This window comes from Cervus elaphus, chromosome 21, assembly GCF_910594005.1.
Source record: "Cervus elaphus chromosome 21, mCerEla1.1, whole genome shotgun sequence".
Taxonomy (NCBI): domain Eukaryota; kingdom Metazoa; phylum Chordata; class Mammalia; order Artiodactyla; family Cervidae; genus Cervus; species Cervus elaphus.
The window spans coordinates 56,551,001-56,569,918 of record NC_057835.1 but is presented as its reverse complement, the minus strand read 5'-3'; the positions used below and the strand labels follow the sequence as shown (position 1 = coordinate 56,569,918).

At 37.7% G+C, this 18,918-nt stretch overlaps 1 protein-coding gene across 3 annotated transcripts in view; it reads right to left on the bottom strand.

Moving 5' to 3' along the window:
* Positions 1-18,918, bottom strand: part of SYBU (syntabulin) — a 122,801-nt gene extending 103,883 nt beyond the window's left edge. The window contains exon 1 of one of the 3 annotated variants that reach the window (XM_043879955.1): positions 18,670-18,918. Coding sequence is in view for 1 of the 3 variants with exons in the window: in XM_043879946.1 (XP_043735881.1) it covers positions 18,670-18,694 (25 nt within the window). In the remaining 2 variants the exon portion in view is untranslated. The remainder of the gene's footprint in view (positions 1-18,669) is intronic. The other 2 variants (XM_043879946.1, XM_043879951.1) reach the window with 2 other exon arrangements.

Genomic DNA, 18,918 nt, shown 5'->3' with positions numbered 1-18,918 from the left:
TTCTAAATCCAGCTTGAACATCTGGAAGTTCACAGTTCGTGTACTGTTGAATCCTGGTTTGGAGAATTTTGAGTATTACTTTACTAGCATGTGAGATGAGTGCAATTGTGCGGTAGTTTGAGCATTCTTTGGCATTGCCTTTCTTTGGGATTGGAGTGAAAACTGACCTTTTCCAGTCCTGTGGCCACTGCTGAGTTTTCCAAATTTGCTGGCATATTGAGTGCATCACTGGAATTCCATCACCTCCACTAGCTTTGTTCGTAGTGATGCTTCCTAAGGTCCACTTGACTTCGCATTCCAGGATGCCTGGCTCTAGGTGCATACTATTACTCTGCATAAAGTATTACCCTGCATGCTTTCTTGAAAACCTCAACCCAGCATACCGTGTGATTCTACCACCTTTGTATGTGCATATATGTGCTAGGAGAATAGGGGGTAAGAGGTGGTTTTGGGGGCAATGTCACTCCACAATTTTCCAACAAGAAAAATGAAGCCACAATCATAGACTTCATGGAATTATTTAAAATGGCAAGAATATCCTGCTCTTTCAGACCACTTCTGGCAAAGATGAATATGTTTTAGAGATTCTCAGGATGTATGCAGTGCATTGCCCAGCTCAGACTGTGCTAGGGCAACAATGAATGGTAAATGTTTTATTTGCAAATTGGATAGTCCTTTGAAAAAGTTACAGTGAAAAAGACTGTGCTGATAACTCAAGCTCAGTAACTTATAACTTGAAATCCTCCTCAGTTTTAATTATGTGCATTTTGTGAACATAGGAAATGTGTGCATTTAATTCAGTTATGTTAGATTTTAGGTACAAATGGGCTGAAATTCATCCACATGACAAATATTTGAGCGCCTAGAGAAGAACAGACATTGAAAACAGAGCAAAAGTTTTATCAGGTAGTGGAAATGCAGGCTTATTTCCCTGACTTATGTAATTACTCTATGAAGCAACTGATCTATGAGACTGAAGATATTTATTGGTCATGGCAAAAATGCTTATAAAATCTGATTAAGTAGATTACATTCATGCAGCAGTATTCTATAAAACATACCAATGTGCTGAATTTTAAGTGGAAAACACTGTCACTTCTGATTTAATACGATATGATGTTTTATTCAAACACCATATATTTTGATTTCTGGAGTGCAAGTTAGAGATTCTACCAGTGGAAACTTCTTTGGGTTGGTTCCTTTTCCTGGTTCTCTTGCCCAACCTGCCCAAGAAAATGAAAGGCAGCCAGAGGCTATTACTGACTCAAGAGAAGGGCATATCCATTGATTTTACAGTTTCTATATAAAGAACATTTATTTATTAGTCTAAATAAGTGTGTATGCCTTGATTACCACTGTCTTTGCGTAAGTACTGTAGAATGAGCCTGGATCCTAACTACAGGTTTAAAATATGGGCAATCCATACAAGCTTATGCAAAGACTTTATTTAAACCTTTAATAGCTGATGAATGTTTATCAAAAGTACATCTATTTTCAGTATACACATAGAGGATTAGGCCAAATGAAAGAAAAATTAGTTATAGTAATGGAATTATGAACAGAACTCTAATAAATAAAATTCTGCATCAAAGAAACATGATGTAGAAATAACTTGTTATTGGCTACTACCAACATCTCTATGTATACATCAATAATAATTACAATAATTATTGAACAGAATATTAAAAAGGTAAGATTCTATTTTAAAGAAATTTAAAAAGTCAGACTTTTCACATTTACAAAATGAAAATTCCAGGAAAAGATAACTATGATAATATTATCATATAAATTTTAGTTTTACAAATCATTTTCATGTTTATTAGCTCATTTAATTTTTAAACACCTCTTGAACCTTAGTATGATTTTTTTCCTATAATACTGTTTTTAATAAGCTTATTGTGAAATTATTTTGGGTTATGTGAGTACTATTAAGTAAACATAAAAATGGTGATTCACTTCTATCATTGGTGTTTAAGTAGACTATCTCTAAATGAAATTTAAAGTTAAAGAACATCTGCCCTATCTCTGCCAGGATGTCAGTTTTTAGCAAACACCTTGTTTCCTTCCTTTCTTTTCTTCCTTTGTTTCCCTCCCTCCTTTCCCTCCATGTATAATATCATTCTAGGTATAATGCAATTATTTTATTTCTATTTTTCTCTAAAAAGAGCGAGTGAGAGAGAATTTCTTTACTTTATATAGGTATCAAAGGGAATCTTAATATAGAATTTCTCCTTTTTATGCTGTAAGGGATAAATGAATCTACAGGTTCCTTTTAAAGAATTGATTGAGGTAACACCTCCTAAATTATAAATCTTCTGAATGAGCTACTGGCTTTTTGCAATTTATAGCATAGTAATTAAGTATGAAAATACTGACTTCAAGTGTAATGTTGGTTTCTCCCTTCACAATTATTCCTTTCGATATAGTGAACTCAAATTTATAGGTAGAAAACCATTCTTTATTGTAAAGTCATATTAAGTTCAAAAAAAATTTTATTTCAAATTTCTCAGGTTTTCGTTTTATCAGGGATGTGGCAGAGTTTTTTTTTTTTTTTTATAAAAGAGAGGAAAGCTATGTGAGTGCATATTTCATAAGCTTCTTATTCATTATTCATACCATTAGAGATAGAAGGAATATATACACACAGAGCATTTTCTTAGATGTGTCCTCTGAGAAGTACACTCAGCCTAAACCTCAAAGAATCTCCTTTCCTGGGGGCTGGAGGGAAGCTCAGTGAAGATGGCAGATGGCCTTCCTCAGACATATTCTTACAGTGATGCTCCAGTGGGTATCCAGTTCCACTGGAATTTACTTTTTGGCCACATGAATTAGGCCAATTGCACTTTACCCTAAAACAACTGAAGAGTAATTACAACACTTGAAAAGTTTCCAACTAGTCTTACACATTTCAGAAATATTATTTTCTGAAACATGAAAATAAAACCTTCTCTAATTCAATTTATGGAGAGTTCATGTCACATTTATTTACTTATATAAATTAGTTTATGCTTCTTGCATGAAGAGGCTGATTTAGGCTTATGAGTTAATATGCATTCAAGATGCTGTGGGGACTTTATTAATATTTAATTTTTAAAATGAGCATAGTGTATTCCTCCCCTACTTGAATTATTAATAAAAAGGAGCCATTAGTGTAAACCTTTTTGAAAAACTCATTGATGAAGTCAAAATAAACTAATAAATTGAGTGTTAAAATGTACTATGTAATTTAAGAATAGGAATGAAATTGAGGAATGAAATAGGAATGAAATGAAATTAAATTTTTTTAATATCAGATTGTACTTTTCCCCTGCACCATCTATTTAATATCAGTCCTGAATATTAAAAAATAAAACAAAGAAACAAAAATGAATTTTAGAGGTAACTCTTCCTGTACCCACTTCTGCAAATGTCTGAGATGGATTCATAGTCAGTTATCTCAGGACAACAGTTACTGACATTAACAAATTAAGTTCTCCTGTAGTTGGGTATGATTATGAGAATGGATATCAAGAATGTCTGTCAGTTCAAGGTTGCTGTGTATTTAATAAACTGTAGTTGAGCAACTTAGATTCTGGATTCTCTGTCTCAACATCAGCTAACTCCAATTTCACAATAATAATGTAACGTAATGTTAGTCGCTCAGTCAAGTCTGACTCTTTGCAACCCCATGGACTGTATGTAGCCTGCCAGGCTCCTCTGTTCATGGAATTCTCCAGGCAAGAATACTGGAGTGGGTGGCCATTTCCTTCTCCACCAATTTCACAATACAGTCAGGTTTTTGATATCCAACTTTGAGAATTCGACTGAAATAGAAAAAGCAATTTCTGTATTAAGATTTACAGCTTGATGTCCCAAAATCATATGATTAAAAATGACAAATATTTTCTTAATAAATTGAGTTGTATACAGGGTACCCAAGAGAGAATGAGATTTTCTGTGTAGTTAAGAGCATGTCAGGTTGGCATTGAGTGGATTGCTTTGGCAGCAGCCCATTGCTATCAACATTTAAATTGACTGAGATCTCACAGCATACGTTGTAGGAAAATACCTCTCTCTCTCTTCCCCTCTCTATTAAGGAAGATAAAGGAAAACAGAGCTAAAATATGTATTTCATTGAATACAGGCAAGTGGTGTACACATGACTTAAGATTTGAGTGGGAAGCCCTTTAAAGAACTTGTGCCCATAAATGACAAGGGTTGTTCACAAAACTAAAAGAATTCATGACACTTAAAAAGAAAAAAAGAAAACAATATACACAAATTAATCCCCAGAACCTTTTCAACAACAAAAATGATGAGAGCGCTCACACAATTGCAAATTGTAAAACAAATAGCAGCATGTTTGCCATTACACCAAAATAAAGGTGAATTTTAATCACTTCCTTTTCCTTCTTTTAATAACATATGGGCAAATTAATAAACCTTGCATTTTCTGCATGACTTCTTAGCTACTCTGAATTCCTTTCTTTATTATAAAATAAATTATAAAGAAATACACATCCTATTCTAGGCAAAGCTTTGAATTAACCCACTTTAAAAAAAAAACACAATCGGGTGGAGAGGGAGGTGGGAGGGGGGATCGGGATTGGGAATACATGTAAATCCATGGCTGATTCATATCAATGTATAACAAAACCCACTGGAAAAAAATAATAATAATAATAATAATAAAAATAAAAATAAAATACAGTCTAATATCTCAAAAAAAAAAAAAAAACACAGAGGAATTAACCTACTATAGGTGACATAGTAGTTTTTCCATAGTTATTGCCTAAAGGTTAATCTGGATATTTTAATGTTAATATTAATAATCTGAAGAAGGAAGGGGAAAACTAATTTAGATTAAGCATTCGCTGCGTGTCAGGCACCTTACTATTTTAACATGCACTACCTCTTGAACTCTTTCAGTTGCCCTCTAGACATTTCCTCTAGATACAGAAACTGGCTTGGGTGTTTCCAAACTACAGACTGAAATGGGTCTCAGGGATAAAAGTGTGATTAATGCTACTGAACAACTCAAAACACTGTTTTGTATACTTAATTATAGATATGGACATGGAAAAGTAAAATTGAACACTTTTTAATTTTACTTTTCCACATCTGACTTCAAAAAAACCAGCATTTAGATAAAACATCTTACTTTGCATTCTCAAGGTTAAATACATTTATAGCCTTATGAGCTTAAATTTGACATGCTCTGAACTCAAGATTATTAGATTAAATTTGATAATCCCCTGCCCCTGCTCACTCCTCAAAACTAGATAAATCACTTTAGTATCTGCTATTGCTGCCTAGGGTAGATGGGAGACCATTTTCAAAAGATTTGAAAAAATTATGCAGGAAGATAATTCTTTTCAAAGTGGTGGTTCTCAGCCTTGACTACATCTTTGAATTACTTGAGAAACTTAAAAAAAAAAAGAAGGCTGGGGGCTTCTATGATTCTACTATGCAGCTAAGGTTGGAAAACATTTAGTTTGTTTCCATCCACAAAGAGGGCATTATTCTTTTGCAGTTGCAAAAGAATGTAACTTCACATAGAGGAGAGAATGGCAGCCCACTCCAGTATTCTTGCTTGGAGAATCCCCATGGACAGAGGAGCCTGGAGGGCTACAGTCCATGGGGTCCAAAGTCAGACACGACAGACCAACTAAGCGCACATACACACACGCATGCACACACACAACTTCACATAAGATGAAGTTCAGGGCACTGGCTGAGTGTGAAGAATTAGGCACAGCACAAGTATGATAGCGGTTTATGTTATCAGCAAAGAGATAACTCGGATGGTAACAATCATCATCATCTTTGTGACAGATTTCTTAACGTCTGCAAAAACAGTGTAAGTCTTACTGGAAAGAAAGCTGACTTATTTCAGCAGGAAATAACCCTCTCTTCCTTGCTGAGACTGGCTTCCCTGGTGGCTCAGCTGGTAAAGAATGCGCCTGCAATGCAGGAGACCTGGGTTCAATCCCTGGGTTGGGATGATCCCTTGGAGAAGGGAATGGCTACCCACTCCAGTATTCTGGCCTAGAGAATCCCATGGACTGCGTAGTCCATGGGGTCGTCCAAAGAGTTGGACACGACTCAGCAACTTTCACTTTCACTTTCCATGCTGAGTTGGAAGCTCAACTGACATTCACTTAGTCAGCTGGGACTGGAACCTATAATAAAACGGCTATATTTAAATTCACATTTCATTTGCAAGAGTCTCCATCAACTTGTAAATCAGATTATTAAATTCATGGTCATTATTTTTTAAAATCTGCATACTAGATAGTCTAGCAACAAATAATACAACATTTCTACTTAACAGCAGGAAGACACTTTAGCCATAATCTCTGACAGCTCCTAGTCAGGACAGCATGTGTAAACTCATATGCTACAGAAGCATTCAGTTTGTACAACCTCAAAACAACTAACATATCACATTCAAAATAATTGAATTAAAATGCTTCTAGATCAAGAGTATTATTACTCAGTTACATTCTAAAACAAAGCCTGCAGGATAAAATTATGGAGTCTGTCATAAACTCTGGGTAGAAATTCACTGAAACTCAATCACTCAACTGCTATCTATTTGGCAATTGCAGGAATGACAATATGCCACTCTCATTAGCAGCTCCCTCCTGTCAACAGATCAGAGACACTCATGATGAAGAACACAGGAAGTTATTTTATTATGGCTTGATAAAAAGAAAGCTACCTTCTACCGAAATGACAACAAAGGTTAATATTTTCTTAAGACATTTGTAATTTCTTTGCAAGAATCATAAATCAGGCAGTGTAAATTCTTCACTTGGAATCTCAGAATTTTTTCAGGTTCCTTTACAACTGTAAAACTAGGCTTCTCTGGAAAAATCACCAACATTTTATAAAATGTGGTTAAGTTAATCACACCTTCCTTAACACTTTTTGACAAATCTTTGGCCCAAAATATAGCCCCCTAGCAAAACCAATATTCCTCCTTCATCACCACAAGCAAACTTACCTATCGGTAAGGAGAAATAATCAAAAGCACTGGCTCAGGCAAATGTAAAGAGCTCTGTGAGGCTTCAGTTCTGGAGCCAAGAGTGTTTAAATGAACCCAAGGGTTAGATGGCATGGCTGCCACCCTTTCTACGGAAACCAGAGGAATCTGCACTGGGGTGTAGGGCTTCCAGGCGCCTCCCTTTGTTCTAAGTAGAATGCTAATGCTAAAAGCGCAGTTTGCATTCCTGCTAGCTCTAGAAAACACTGACAAAGCTTAAAATACCCTGATGGGGAAAAAAATAAGTCCCAGAGGTGGGACCTCCCTTGTGAACCAGTAAAACAAGCCACAAGGTGAATGTGTAAATTTGAACGGTTCAAAATTTGTGGTCACATTAATGCTCTCTCATCTCCTTTGAAAGATATATTAGAGGCATTGCGAAAAGAAAATTTCCACTTCTTGTGAAATGTCCATTAAGGAAGTCAAGGGTATGTCTTTGAATTTTTTCCACCTCTTTCTTCTCCCTAGTGTACAGAATTTTCACTGGCAGATGAAAGCAGGAAGGCAAAAAGAGAAAGAAATTCCTTAGGGCAGTGAAATATAGATCAAGGCAGAGCACAATGGGATGAAAAATGCAATGAAGTTAAGGACATGAAGAGGAAAAAACCTAACAATGTGACTTATTCATATGTTACCCTATGTTTTAAAGTATAGGAGAAATTTAATTTCAAATCATTTTTAACGCTGATTTTCATTACACAGGAGATGATTTTTCATTATAAAGTAGATGATTACTATTTAATCTTAATTTAAAAAAAATCTAAAAATATCTCATATTATCTCATCACTATCTATACAGTTGATGAAGTTTGTTTTCCTCAAACTTTATCACGAAGTTTTCTTTCCTCTTTATATGGGAAAATTATATAACAGATTACACAGTTCAATGAATGACTGGGGCCAAAGGCTTTAGAGCAGTGATCAACCCTTCATATCTTTAATTTATAAGTCTCTGTAGATATTTATTGATGAGCACATAAATAATATATCAGTCACTTCACCTAACACATAACTTTATCATTATTTCAGCAAGGAAAATCAGATTATCAGACTGCTTTTGCCTTTTCCAATGAGGGAAATAAATGTTTATGTATTGCCAGGACATGGAATGTTTTCAGCTCTACTGGGTTTCATTTATTTTTCATTTTAAAGTTTCTCAGCTGGATATCAGAATGCAAATTTATGAATGGTAACAATTGTACGTGCTTAAAACAACCACTCTACCAAATCTATTTTCCTAGTACTCTTTCATGGAATGTGACCAATACTATGACTTTTTAATTGAGTTCAAGATTATTGATGAATTTTATGGACAAAATTCAGTATTGATCAGTGGTGACAGCTAAACAATAGATGATGGATTAAAAAGTTTTTTAATCTTAAAAATGCAACATAAATACAAGAAATATCAGATTGGGAACCAGTGTGAAAAAGTGACCTAGCAGATTTCTTAAAGAAACTTCTATAAATAAGTCTAATATGATTGCATAAAAAAGAACTGGTCTACCCCCTCAGTTTGATATTGGTCTTGTTAAGGGAAAAAAATGTCACTTTGTCTGGAACATTTTTCCTCAAGACTTTGGCTGAAACTCATGCCACAGCTACTTCACTCCAAAAAGAAGAGAGAACAAATCAACAGCCAGAACATTATTATTGCTCTGTAGCTACCCACCTGTAACTACCCCCCCAAAAAATTCTCAACTGGGAGCCTAACTATTCTTTTTCAACTTTGTCACTTTTTTCTCTACTTCTATATAAACTCAAAGGACTCCTCTGGGTCTGGGCTTTTGTGCTCTTCACTATAAATAAACCTTCCTTTTGCAGCTATAAAGAGGGGAAAAAGTGATTTCTTTACTGCTAGCTAAAAAAGGAAGGTTGTGAAGGTAAGAAACCTTTCATAAACAGGTCAAGAGAAAGATTTCCCAAGAGCTAGAATCTGTATGATGACATGGAATTTACAAAGGTGCCAAAACGCTCAAAAATATGTTGGGGTTTTGGTAAAGTCATGGCTAAGAGTTCAGGCATAGTTCTGAGTTCGGATCCTGCATTACTGTTGCCTGGATTACTTAAAGTCATTTAACTTTCCTCATTTATAAAAAGAGAATTATAATAGTTGTAGTGAAGTGACACAGATAAACACTAAAAATGCCTCATATTTAAAATGATGTTAGCCATTAATTTTACTCTTGGTAATTTAGTGCACTGAGAAAAATAGACAAATGTATATCAATTTCTATAACTTGGTAACTAGAGCATGCATGCCTCCTCTAAAGAAAGTAACAGTAAATCAATGACATTTGAATGGTGCCACCAATTCTAGCCAGCTTTGCAGTTAATCATTCACTCATATTCTAATTCATTTAACAAAGTAGTGAAAATGGCAAGCAGATCCAGTCCCTCAATGAGCTTAAATTTTAATGATATATACTGCTTGTGTTATTTTACAAGTACGTGTAATAATTATTCAATTTTAGGTTTTTCAGGGTCAGAGGCATATGTCCGAATTTTTTGTTGAAGGCAGAAGAAGAGGGTGACAGAGGATAAGAGGGTTGGATGGCATTAGCGATACAATGGACATGAACTTGGGCAAACTCCAGTAGATCGTGAGGGACAGGGAGGCCTGGTGTGTCCATGGGGTTGCAGAGAGTCAGACACGACTTGGGGACTGAACAACAACAATAACATTCACTGACTTAAACTGTAACTGATAATAAGTGTTCTCTATACCTACAATTCAAATACTGGCCCATTCAAATATTGGTCCGCTATTTGAAGATGTATGGCTGTCCTGTGGTTTAAAATTGTATGTGAGTGCATGCTCAGTTGCTTCAGTCACGTCCAACTCTTTGCAGTCCTATGGACTGTAGCCTGCCAGGCTCCTCTGTCCATGGGATTCTCCAGGCAGGAGTACTGGAGTGGGTTGCCATGCCCTCCTCCAGGAGATCTTCCGGATCCAGGAATCGAACCCACATCTTCTGCATTGCAGGCGGATTCTTTACCCCCTGAGCCACCAGGGAAGCCCTTAAAATTATAGGGAGAATACCCAAAGTATTTATTGTAATAAAGGTCACAGAGACAAAACAACATTATGGGCTTATGAAAATCCAAGATTAAGAGTTTTTGAAAAACAAATAGAGATGGACGAAAGTCAAATATTATTGCTATAGGTGTACTTTAATGAGTAAAAGAAGTGTTGGAAAAAATGGCAAAAAGTCCCAAGCTGTACTTCAACTTAGTTAAAAACAAATATTTGCCAATTCAGCCTTCATTTTGCACACTACTCAAATACATAAACTTGTAAAGATGTGCAAATTTTCTTGCTATGCTGATTATAAAGTTGAACAATGGGTTCATTTCTAAGTCAATATTTTTATCCTTATAAGTCGTTAACTGGAAGAAATGTCAATTCTTTTTTTTCCCCTTTCTATCTCATCCTGTGGTGAGGCCCCTAAGGTACAGCCAGTTCAGCACCATGGACAAAGCACCGAACGCACTCAGCCTTTTGAGAGGTACAGGAAACATCCCGCTTAGGCTGAAATGTAAGAAATAACTTAATGGGAGCGATCTTCCATTTTCACATGTTTTAAGGATCAAATGAATACCCTGCACAAATGTTCAGCTGGATAAAATAAAGTTTACACTTTCAAACCCCTTCTATCTTATGGAAAAACATAATGGCCCTTTTAAAGACATGCATCACTGTGATAAATGCATTTAGTGTCATTAGGTTTAATGGTTCCAACTCATTCAAACTATTATATCCTACCTTTTAAAGTTAATTTAATGCGTATTAATGGTGTGAAATTGATGAAATTATGAATTGAGTTTCCCTGGGCACAGGTTAAACCAAGAAAGACGGGAGAGGACAGGTTAATACTACCTTTCACCCCATTCTTCATTTGCTCTACGAAAGATGTCAGCTCTGCCCTTGGGAAGGAAATGCTCAGTGTTAGTAAGTTGAACTTAAATTGATTTTTATGGTTTTAAACTCAGGTAACTGACTGTGGTTGGGTTACCAAAGGTTTGAAGTTTTCTTCAGGGAATAAGAAAATACATGCACTTCTGAGAGTAAGTTCATATTTTATTCCATAGTGTCAGAGAATTAAATAACTTGTCACGCCCTTTCCTTCCTGTATTCATCTTACAGATTCAATTCAGAGGGTCACTCAGGATATTTAGTTTGTAATCTCTCCCTTACATCATCACCATGTATCAGACTTAAAATGGCTCAGTTTAAAATCTGAGCTAAATATTATGATAATACATACTATTATTATTATGTGAAAAATTGAAAAATCCAAGGTTATGCTCCCAGGCACACTTGATACAGCAATACTTTCGTAGTATCAGGAAGTGTGCTAAATCACTTCAGTTGTCCGACTCGTTGTGACCCCATGGACTGTAGCCCACCAGGCTCTTCTGTTCATGGGATTTCGCCAGCAGGAATACTGGAGTAGGTTGCCATGTCCTTCTCCAAGTAACAGAAAGACTGGAATCTAATATTGAACTGTGACTTGCAAAAATATTAAGAATGAGAAAAATATTCTCTTTAATTATGTTGGAAGGGAGAAGAGACAGAAAAATGTACAGTCACTACTTGTTACAGTTCTTTTAATATTGGTGAATGATGGATAGCTATGAGAAGATGGAAGTTTATAGCTACTCTTTTGCTTTTCTGTCAAGTAAAATGATCTCCAAACTAAAAAGCACAGAATAAAATTTGGAAAGGATACTAAAACTCAAGCAAATTAATGCTACTAGCTTCTCATAAGGCATTTAGTTCATTTGACAAACTATGTCCTGGACATTATAATCTCACCTTTTACAAACAGGATTATAATATTTTTAGTGTCATTGAAGAATCTGGAGATGAAGAGAGATGCAAAGAGCATAAAAATCTAGAAATAAAATACATCATTTTGATTTTCACAAATTAGAAGGAACAGTCTCTAAAACCAACATAAAATATTAGACAATATTCTGAAACAAATTAATAAAAAGATGGCTTCTGAGCACTTGAAAAAGCAAAGAATATTCAGAAATTAGCTTGGTCTCCAAAGAATAACTTAGCAAGCCTAGTCCTTTTTTTTTTTTTTTTTTTACAAATATGGTTAAAATTAGTAAATCTGAGACATGGTCAGATGTTGCAAATAGAGAAGTTTACTTAGACCAGGCAATTAACACAAACAAGCCAAATGGCCCAGTATACTATCAAATGGAATGGCAAGGGGCACCGTGAATAGAGAAGGTTGTGCCCCAGCTGCCACTTCTCAGCTCTAAATGGTGTTATTTTCCCAGGGAAGTCAGAAATCTGGGATTTTTATGTGAATCATTGTGACTTTAAAAGATTTAACTGCAACTTTTTATTAATGAATACTCTCCTGGGTTGAAGGTGGCTCAGTGGTAAAGAATCCGCCTGCCAGTGCAGGAGACACAGGAGACTCAGGTTTGCTCCCTGGGTCAGAAGATTCCCTGGAGAAGGAGCTGGCAACCCACTCCAGTATTCTTGCCTGGAAAATTCCATGATCAGTAGAGCCTAGCGGGCTACAGCCCATGGGGTCGCAAAGAGTCAGGCATAACTGAGCATATACACACACATTCCTGATTTTAAAACAAAACAAAATACAATTGTAGAATGAATCTGACCCACTGGGTGCCAGCCTGGGACATGTGACCTTGGGTGAGGCATCTGACAAGGTTTCACATATCACTGCTGAGAATTTCTGGCTAGGTGACAGTGAGACATTACAATTAGATGAGTTCAAATTTTATCTCAATATAAGGAAAATCCCAACGAAGGCATGGGCAGCCCTTACACTAGAAGTACTCACTTTAACCACAATCTGGCAATTCAAAAGACCATATGGGGAAATAACCTGGAGCTGAATTTTGAAATTAATGTTACTATATTCTCAAAAATGTAAATACACTTATGTGTATATATACATGTCTTCTATCATTTACTCATTCATTTGAAAACATTTATTAGAAACATGCTATTGCCAAGTACTGTTTCAGGTGCTGGGAGTGCAAGAGGAACAAAAATCTTTGCTCTTATGGAGTTTACACACTGCATTTATCCTATTTGGACATTAAGTTATAGGGGCACTTTATAAATGCGTATTTTTGTGTGCTAAATGCATTCTGAAGTTTTGCTCAGCATTCAGCAGAGGACATGAAATTCTCAGTGAAAAACACATTACACTATGACACATGGGTGTTGTTAGCTAACAGTTTTAATTATTCTTTTAAATTTTCTTTTTAAAATGTTTATTGTGCACCTGCCATGCTGCTAGGGCAAAATACTGAACTAGATATGATATAGAGTCAATGAGTATAGGTTGGTATATGATCACACTCCACATAGATCAACATTTTGAATACTTATGCTGCCTTATCTTTGATCAACTTTCCACAAACTAAAGAAGTTAGAGATGAGGATGAAATCATTGGACACGTGGCAGCAGTTGTTCCAACATCAGTATAGAAGGAGAAACACCTCATCTTTGTTTTTAAATCCCATCACGCTGTGACAATCCCTAAGAAAGGCAATCCGAAAGAATGCTCAAACTACCGCACAATTGCACTCATCTCACACGCTAGTAAAGTAACGCTCAAAATTCTCCAAGCCAGGCTTCAGCAATACGTGAACCGTGAACTTCCAGATGTTCAAGCTGGTTTTAGAAAAGGCAGAGGAACCAGAGATCAAATTGCCAATATCCGCTGGATCATCGAAAAAGCAAGAGAGTTCCAGAAAAACATCTATTTCTGCTTTATTGACTACGCTAAAGTCTTCGACTGTGTGGATCACAATAAACTGTGGAAAATTCTGAAGGAGATGGGAATACCAGACCACCTGACCTGTCTCTTGAGAAACCTCTATGCAGGTCAGGAAGCAACAGTTGGAACTGGACATGGAACAACAGACTGGTTCCAAATAGGAAAAGGAGTACGTCAAGGCTGTATATTGTCACCCTGCTTATTTAACTTACATGCAGAGTACATCATGAGAAACGCTGGACTGGAAGAAGCACAAGCTGGAATCAAGATTGCTGGGAGAAATATCAATAACCTCAGATATGCAGATGACACCACCCTTATGGCAGAAAGTGAAGAGGAACTAAAAAGCCTCTTGATGAAAGTGAAAGAGGAGAGTGAAAAAGTTGGCTTACAACTCAACATTCAGAAAACTAAGATCATGGCATCTGGTCCCATCACCTCATGGGAAATAGATGTGGAGACATTGGAAACAGTGTCAGACTTTATTTTTGTGGGTTCCAAAATCACTGCGGATGGTGACTGCAGCCATGAAATTAAAAGACGCTTACTTCTTGGAAGGAAAGTTGTGACCAACCTAGATAGCATATTAAAAAGCAGAGATATTACTTTGCCAACAAAGGTCCATCTGGTCAAGGCTATGGTTTTTCCAGTGGTCATGAATGGATGTGAGAATTTGACTGTGAAGAAAGCTGAGCGCCGAAAAATTGATGCTTTTGAACTGTGGTGTTGGAGAAGACTCTTGAGAGTCCCTTGGACTGCAAGGAGATCCAACCAGTCCATCCTAAAGGAGATCAGTCCTGGGTGTTCATTGGAAGGACTGATGCTGAAGCTGAAACTCCAGTACTTTGGCCACCTGATGTGAAGAGTTGACTCATTGGAAAAGACCCTGATGCTGGGAGGGATTGGGGGCAGGAGGAGAAAGGGGCGACAGAGGATGAGATGGCTGGATGGCATCACTGACTTGATGGGCATGAGTTTGAGTAAAATCCGGGAGCTGGTGATGGACAGGGAGGCCTGGCGTGCTGCGATTAATGGGGTTGCAAAGAGTCGGACACGACTGAGCGAATGAACTGAACTGAACTGAGCGCTGTGGCAAACTAATTCTAAAATGAGGCGGCAAGCATGGTGAAGTCTAGTATAGACCTATGAATGAATCTATCCTAATAAAATTTCTGGCTTTTCTATCCATATTGGTGGAGGGGTAAGAAAAATGATTTTGAAAAATTGCCATGTATTCAAAATAATCCCATCTGATTTTGTAGGTAATAAAAATTTTAAAAAACAAAGGGTCAGAAATAACTGGGGGAGTTAGGATACGACTGACTTTATTTCTCCTTATGTTGATTCAGTCACAGTCGAAGAATCAATATTCCTTCCTCTCAAATCTGGAAGTTGTTGGCTGAAAGGTTCAGGAAGATTTTTTTCAGTTGTCCAAGAGATATGCTTATGTTTCTTGAGAAGCAAAGTTAAGAACAAGGCAATAGATCATTTTAATGTTTGAAGATAGATTATTTAAATAAAAAAATCACGGCCCTGAAGAATGCTTTTGTTAAAAGAAAATGCTTTCTTTTTTTTTTCTTTCCTGATGAGTGAACATTCTCACTGAAGTTTTATGATCACCAAAGTTCATTTTGGAGAAGGGCATGGCAACCCACTTCAGTACTCTTGCCTGGAAAATCCCATGAACAGAGGAGGCTGGCTGGCTAAAATCCATGGGGTTGGAAGGAGTCAGACACAACTGAAGGGACTTAGCACAAAGTTCATTTTAGAATTAGCAAAGGCACAATGAGTTAAAGTTCCTTAAAAGCATTTTTTTAGGAGTGCATTTTAATAATACTGTTAGGATTCTTCCACACTTAAGTACCTATCTTTTTTCATACCGTTTTTAAAAATTCACTTTGAGTACGCCAAGGTTTTCTCATCCATGGGTTGTTTTCAAAGAGAGCTCTATAGCAAACCAAAGGCCACACAGTTTAAGCAAAATGAGTTAACATGATCTGAAAAGAGAGACAGAAAAATCCCACATACTGATGACTTGGTGATTAAGCCTGGGAGACAACTTGAATAATTATTATCATAAATTATAGAAATAAAAACCAAATATAGCTTCTAACTGCTATATTCTTGCTGAGATGCTCCACTCTGGTAAAGACTTGAAGTTATTTTAGGAATATTTTATAATTTAAAAAGCTTAATGAAAATTGTCTTTTTCTAGAAGGAATGAGAGGCCATTTCTCAAATGGATGTGGGGCGACCTAGTTCTCTCACCCTCTGCAGCACCGATCATGAGCTGTTCTGCAGAGCTGGGCTTGCCTCCCTCATCACTCCCTGGAACACTTCTCAAAGCCTTAACATTACACAGCATTCCCAGGGTGGTGGTGATTTAGGTGGATAAGTCTCTTTAAAGTTATATTTCTAAATAAAATAAAATAAAGTTATATTTCTATTTTTACATATTTTGGGACATGCTACATAACACCTCAACCTGATGTTACATGGATATTATTCCTTAGATGAAGGCTCAGGTGACAAAAAAAGAAGTGTTTCAATTTAAATGATAGTATTAAGAGAATTACAATTTGTATTTAGAAATAATAAACATTGTGAAGGACACCAGAGTAACTGAAATTCTGGAAATACTGCCTTCTCCCATGGAGAAACAGGCTTTGGAATTTGATGTACTTACAAAATGACTTTTTAAAAATGCTTTTATTTTGAAATAATGATAGATTCATGGGATGTTGTAAAGATGGTACAGAGAATTCCTATATGCCTTTTGTCCAGTTTCCCCCAGTGAGTCTATATTACACAGTACAGTACAATATCAAAAGTAGGAGACTGAGTTAGTGCAATGTGTGTTCACAGCTCTATGACACTTTATCCTATATATATATGGGATAAAGAGTCATATATATAGGCTTCCCTGGTGACTCAGACAAAAAAGAATCTGCTTGCAATGCAGGAGACCCAGGTTTGATCCCAGGGTTGGGAAGATTCCCCCAGAGAAGGGAATGGCTACTGACTCCAGTATTCTTGTCTGAAGAATTCCATGGGCAGAGGAGCTTGGTGTGTCCCAAAGAGTTGGACATGTCTGAGTGACTAACACTTTCACTTTCATGTATATATGTATGTACATATATATATATATATATATATATATATATATATATATACACACACACACCATACACACACACACACATATATAATCATGGTTCTATAACCATCACCACAATCAAGATACATAACCTTTCCATCATGACAAAGATTTCCTTCATGCTACCTAGTTATAGTCACAGACCCTTTCACCCCCATCTCTAAGCACTGCCCATCAGGCCAATTGTAAGATTACTCTTTTAAGCTTATCTCTTACACACTTTTACTAAAATGTGAGAAAACCACAGGACTGGGTGTTAGGAGATGGCTGGTTCTAAGTTTGCCATTGACTAATTCATATTCTTGGACTACTTACTTACTCTCTGCCAGACTCAGCAGCTCATCTATAAAAGTGAAGATCTGAACTATTTTTTAGGACACCAGCATTTAAGTACCCATATAATTACTTGGACTCAATTATAATACCATTTTAAAGACTACTGCATGCAAATCAAGTTAATAAAATTTGATTTAAATATGTGGAGATCAACAAGGATTGAACGGTGTGTTATAAATGTATTTTGCATTAAAATAGTGTCATTGTCACATAAATTAGGAAACCAAATGTTGCATTATGATAATACACTGCTGCTCTAAAGTCTGAAGCAAGTAAAAAACACAATTTCCCCCATCTCTCAAGGGGACAAATGTTGCTGCTCTCCCAAAAGCACAAGTGGAGAAAACTTGGCACTGTGATGACCTGACTTCCTTTGCCTCTAAAACATCTTTTGAAGAAGAAGAAGCAAACATCTCTAATATATGCCCAGCCAAGTGCTGCAGCAGAAACTTAAAGCTGAAAATTTTGAACTGCGGGGTTCAAATTTGGCTCTTTTCTGAGAAGCAGGACTCAGGACCCTGAAACTGCTCTTTGCTTCTGCTGCTCAGGGTCTGGGGTCAGAACCATAGAACCTTCCAGGAACCTAGCAGTGGACTTTCCCCTTTCCCTGATGTCACTACTTGCTCAACACTGGAGAACCAGAGAAAGACAATAGGAAAGCAGTTTACACTAAGTGGCTTCTTCCACTTAAAGCTTTAAAAATCTTCTCCCACGCACCAATTCAACCTTCCAGCTCTCTACAATTCACTCCTATTTTAAATTCACCCAGCAAGAAGATGCCATCCAGTATGAGGATGTTTTTGAGCTCATCAACTGAGCCCTTCTAACACACTGATGAAAAATGTCCTCCCTCCTCACCAAATAATCTGGTGAAAAATCCCTAAGGGAGGAGAAACTTGACAAGTGTGCTCTGGGGACTCTGCACCCATCCGTGCCGCTGGAGAGATCGCCTGAGGCTTTCTTTCCGGATACCATCAATTCTTTACTGAACCTTCTTTATCAAAAGGCACCCTTTCCAAGACCCACTTCCGCCAACAATTACTAAAGGAACCCCCTCCCCGCCCCCCCAACCGACGGCCTGGTCAGTCTCTCCTGTTTCAACAAGAAGTCCAGCTCAATCATCTCAAAAACCAATCAAACAGGGACACTGTCCCAGCTGCCTTCCTCTGCCGAAAGTCTGCATTTTCCACCACCTTCTCTGCGGGTGCCGGAGCACCCTGGATACCACCCCCGCCCCGCCCCCACCACTGGAAGGGGCGGCGCCCGGGGCCCGAGCACCCATCTCCGCCCTCTCTGGACCACGAGCATCCGTCGCCTTCCGGCGCCGGTGGGCACTGCCCGGAGAGCCCTCACAGATGCCCGTTCTTACCCTTTCTCTCCCAGAAAGGCCCCATCGCGCCGTCCAGGAGGAGGCATCCGCACGCGCCCGGGAGGCCGGGGCGCGGCTGGCCCGGCGTCGGGTGCGGACGGCACCCGGCGCCTCCGCGGGTGTGCGCTCGGGCTCTGGGAGCCGGGCACTGCCCGCTCCGCCCGCGCCTGCCCGGGCCGGACACGTGGTGCCTTCGCAGCCCGCGCGCTGGGATCCGGGCGGCGGCCCCTCGGCCTCTGCAGCCGCCGG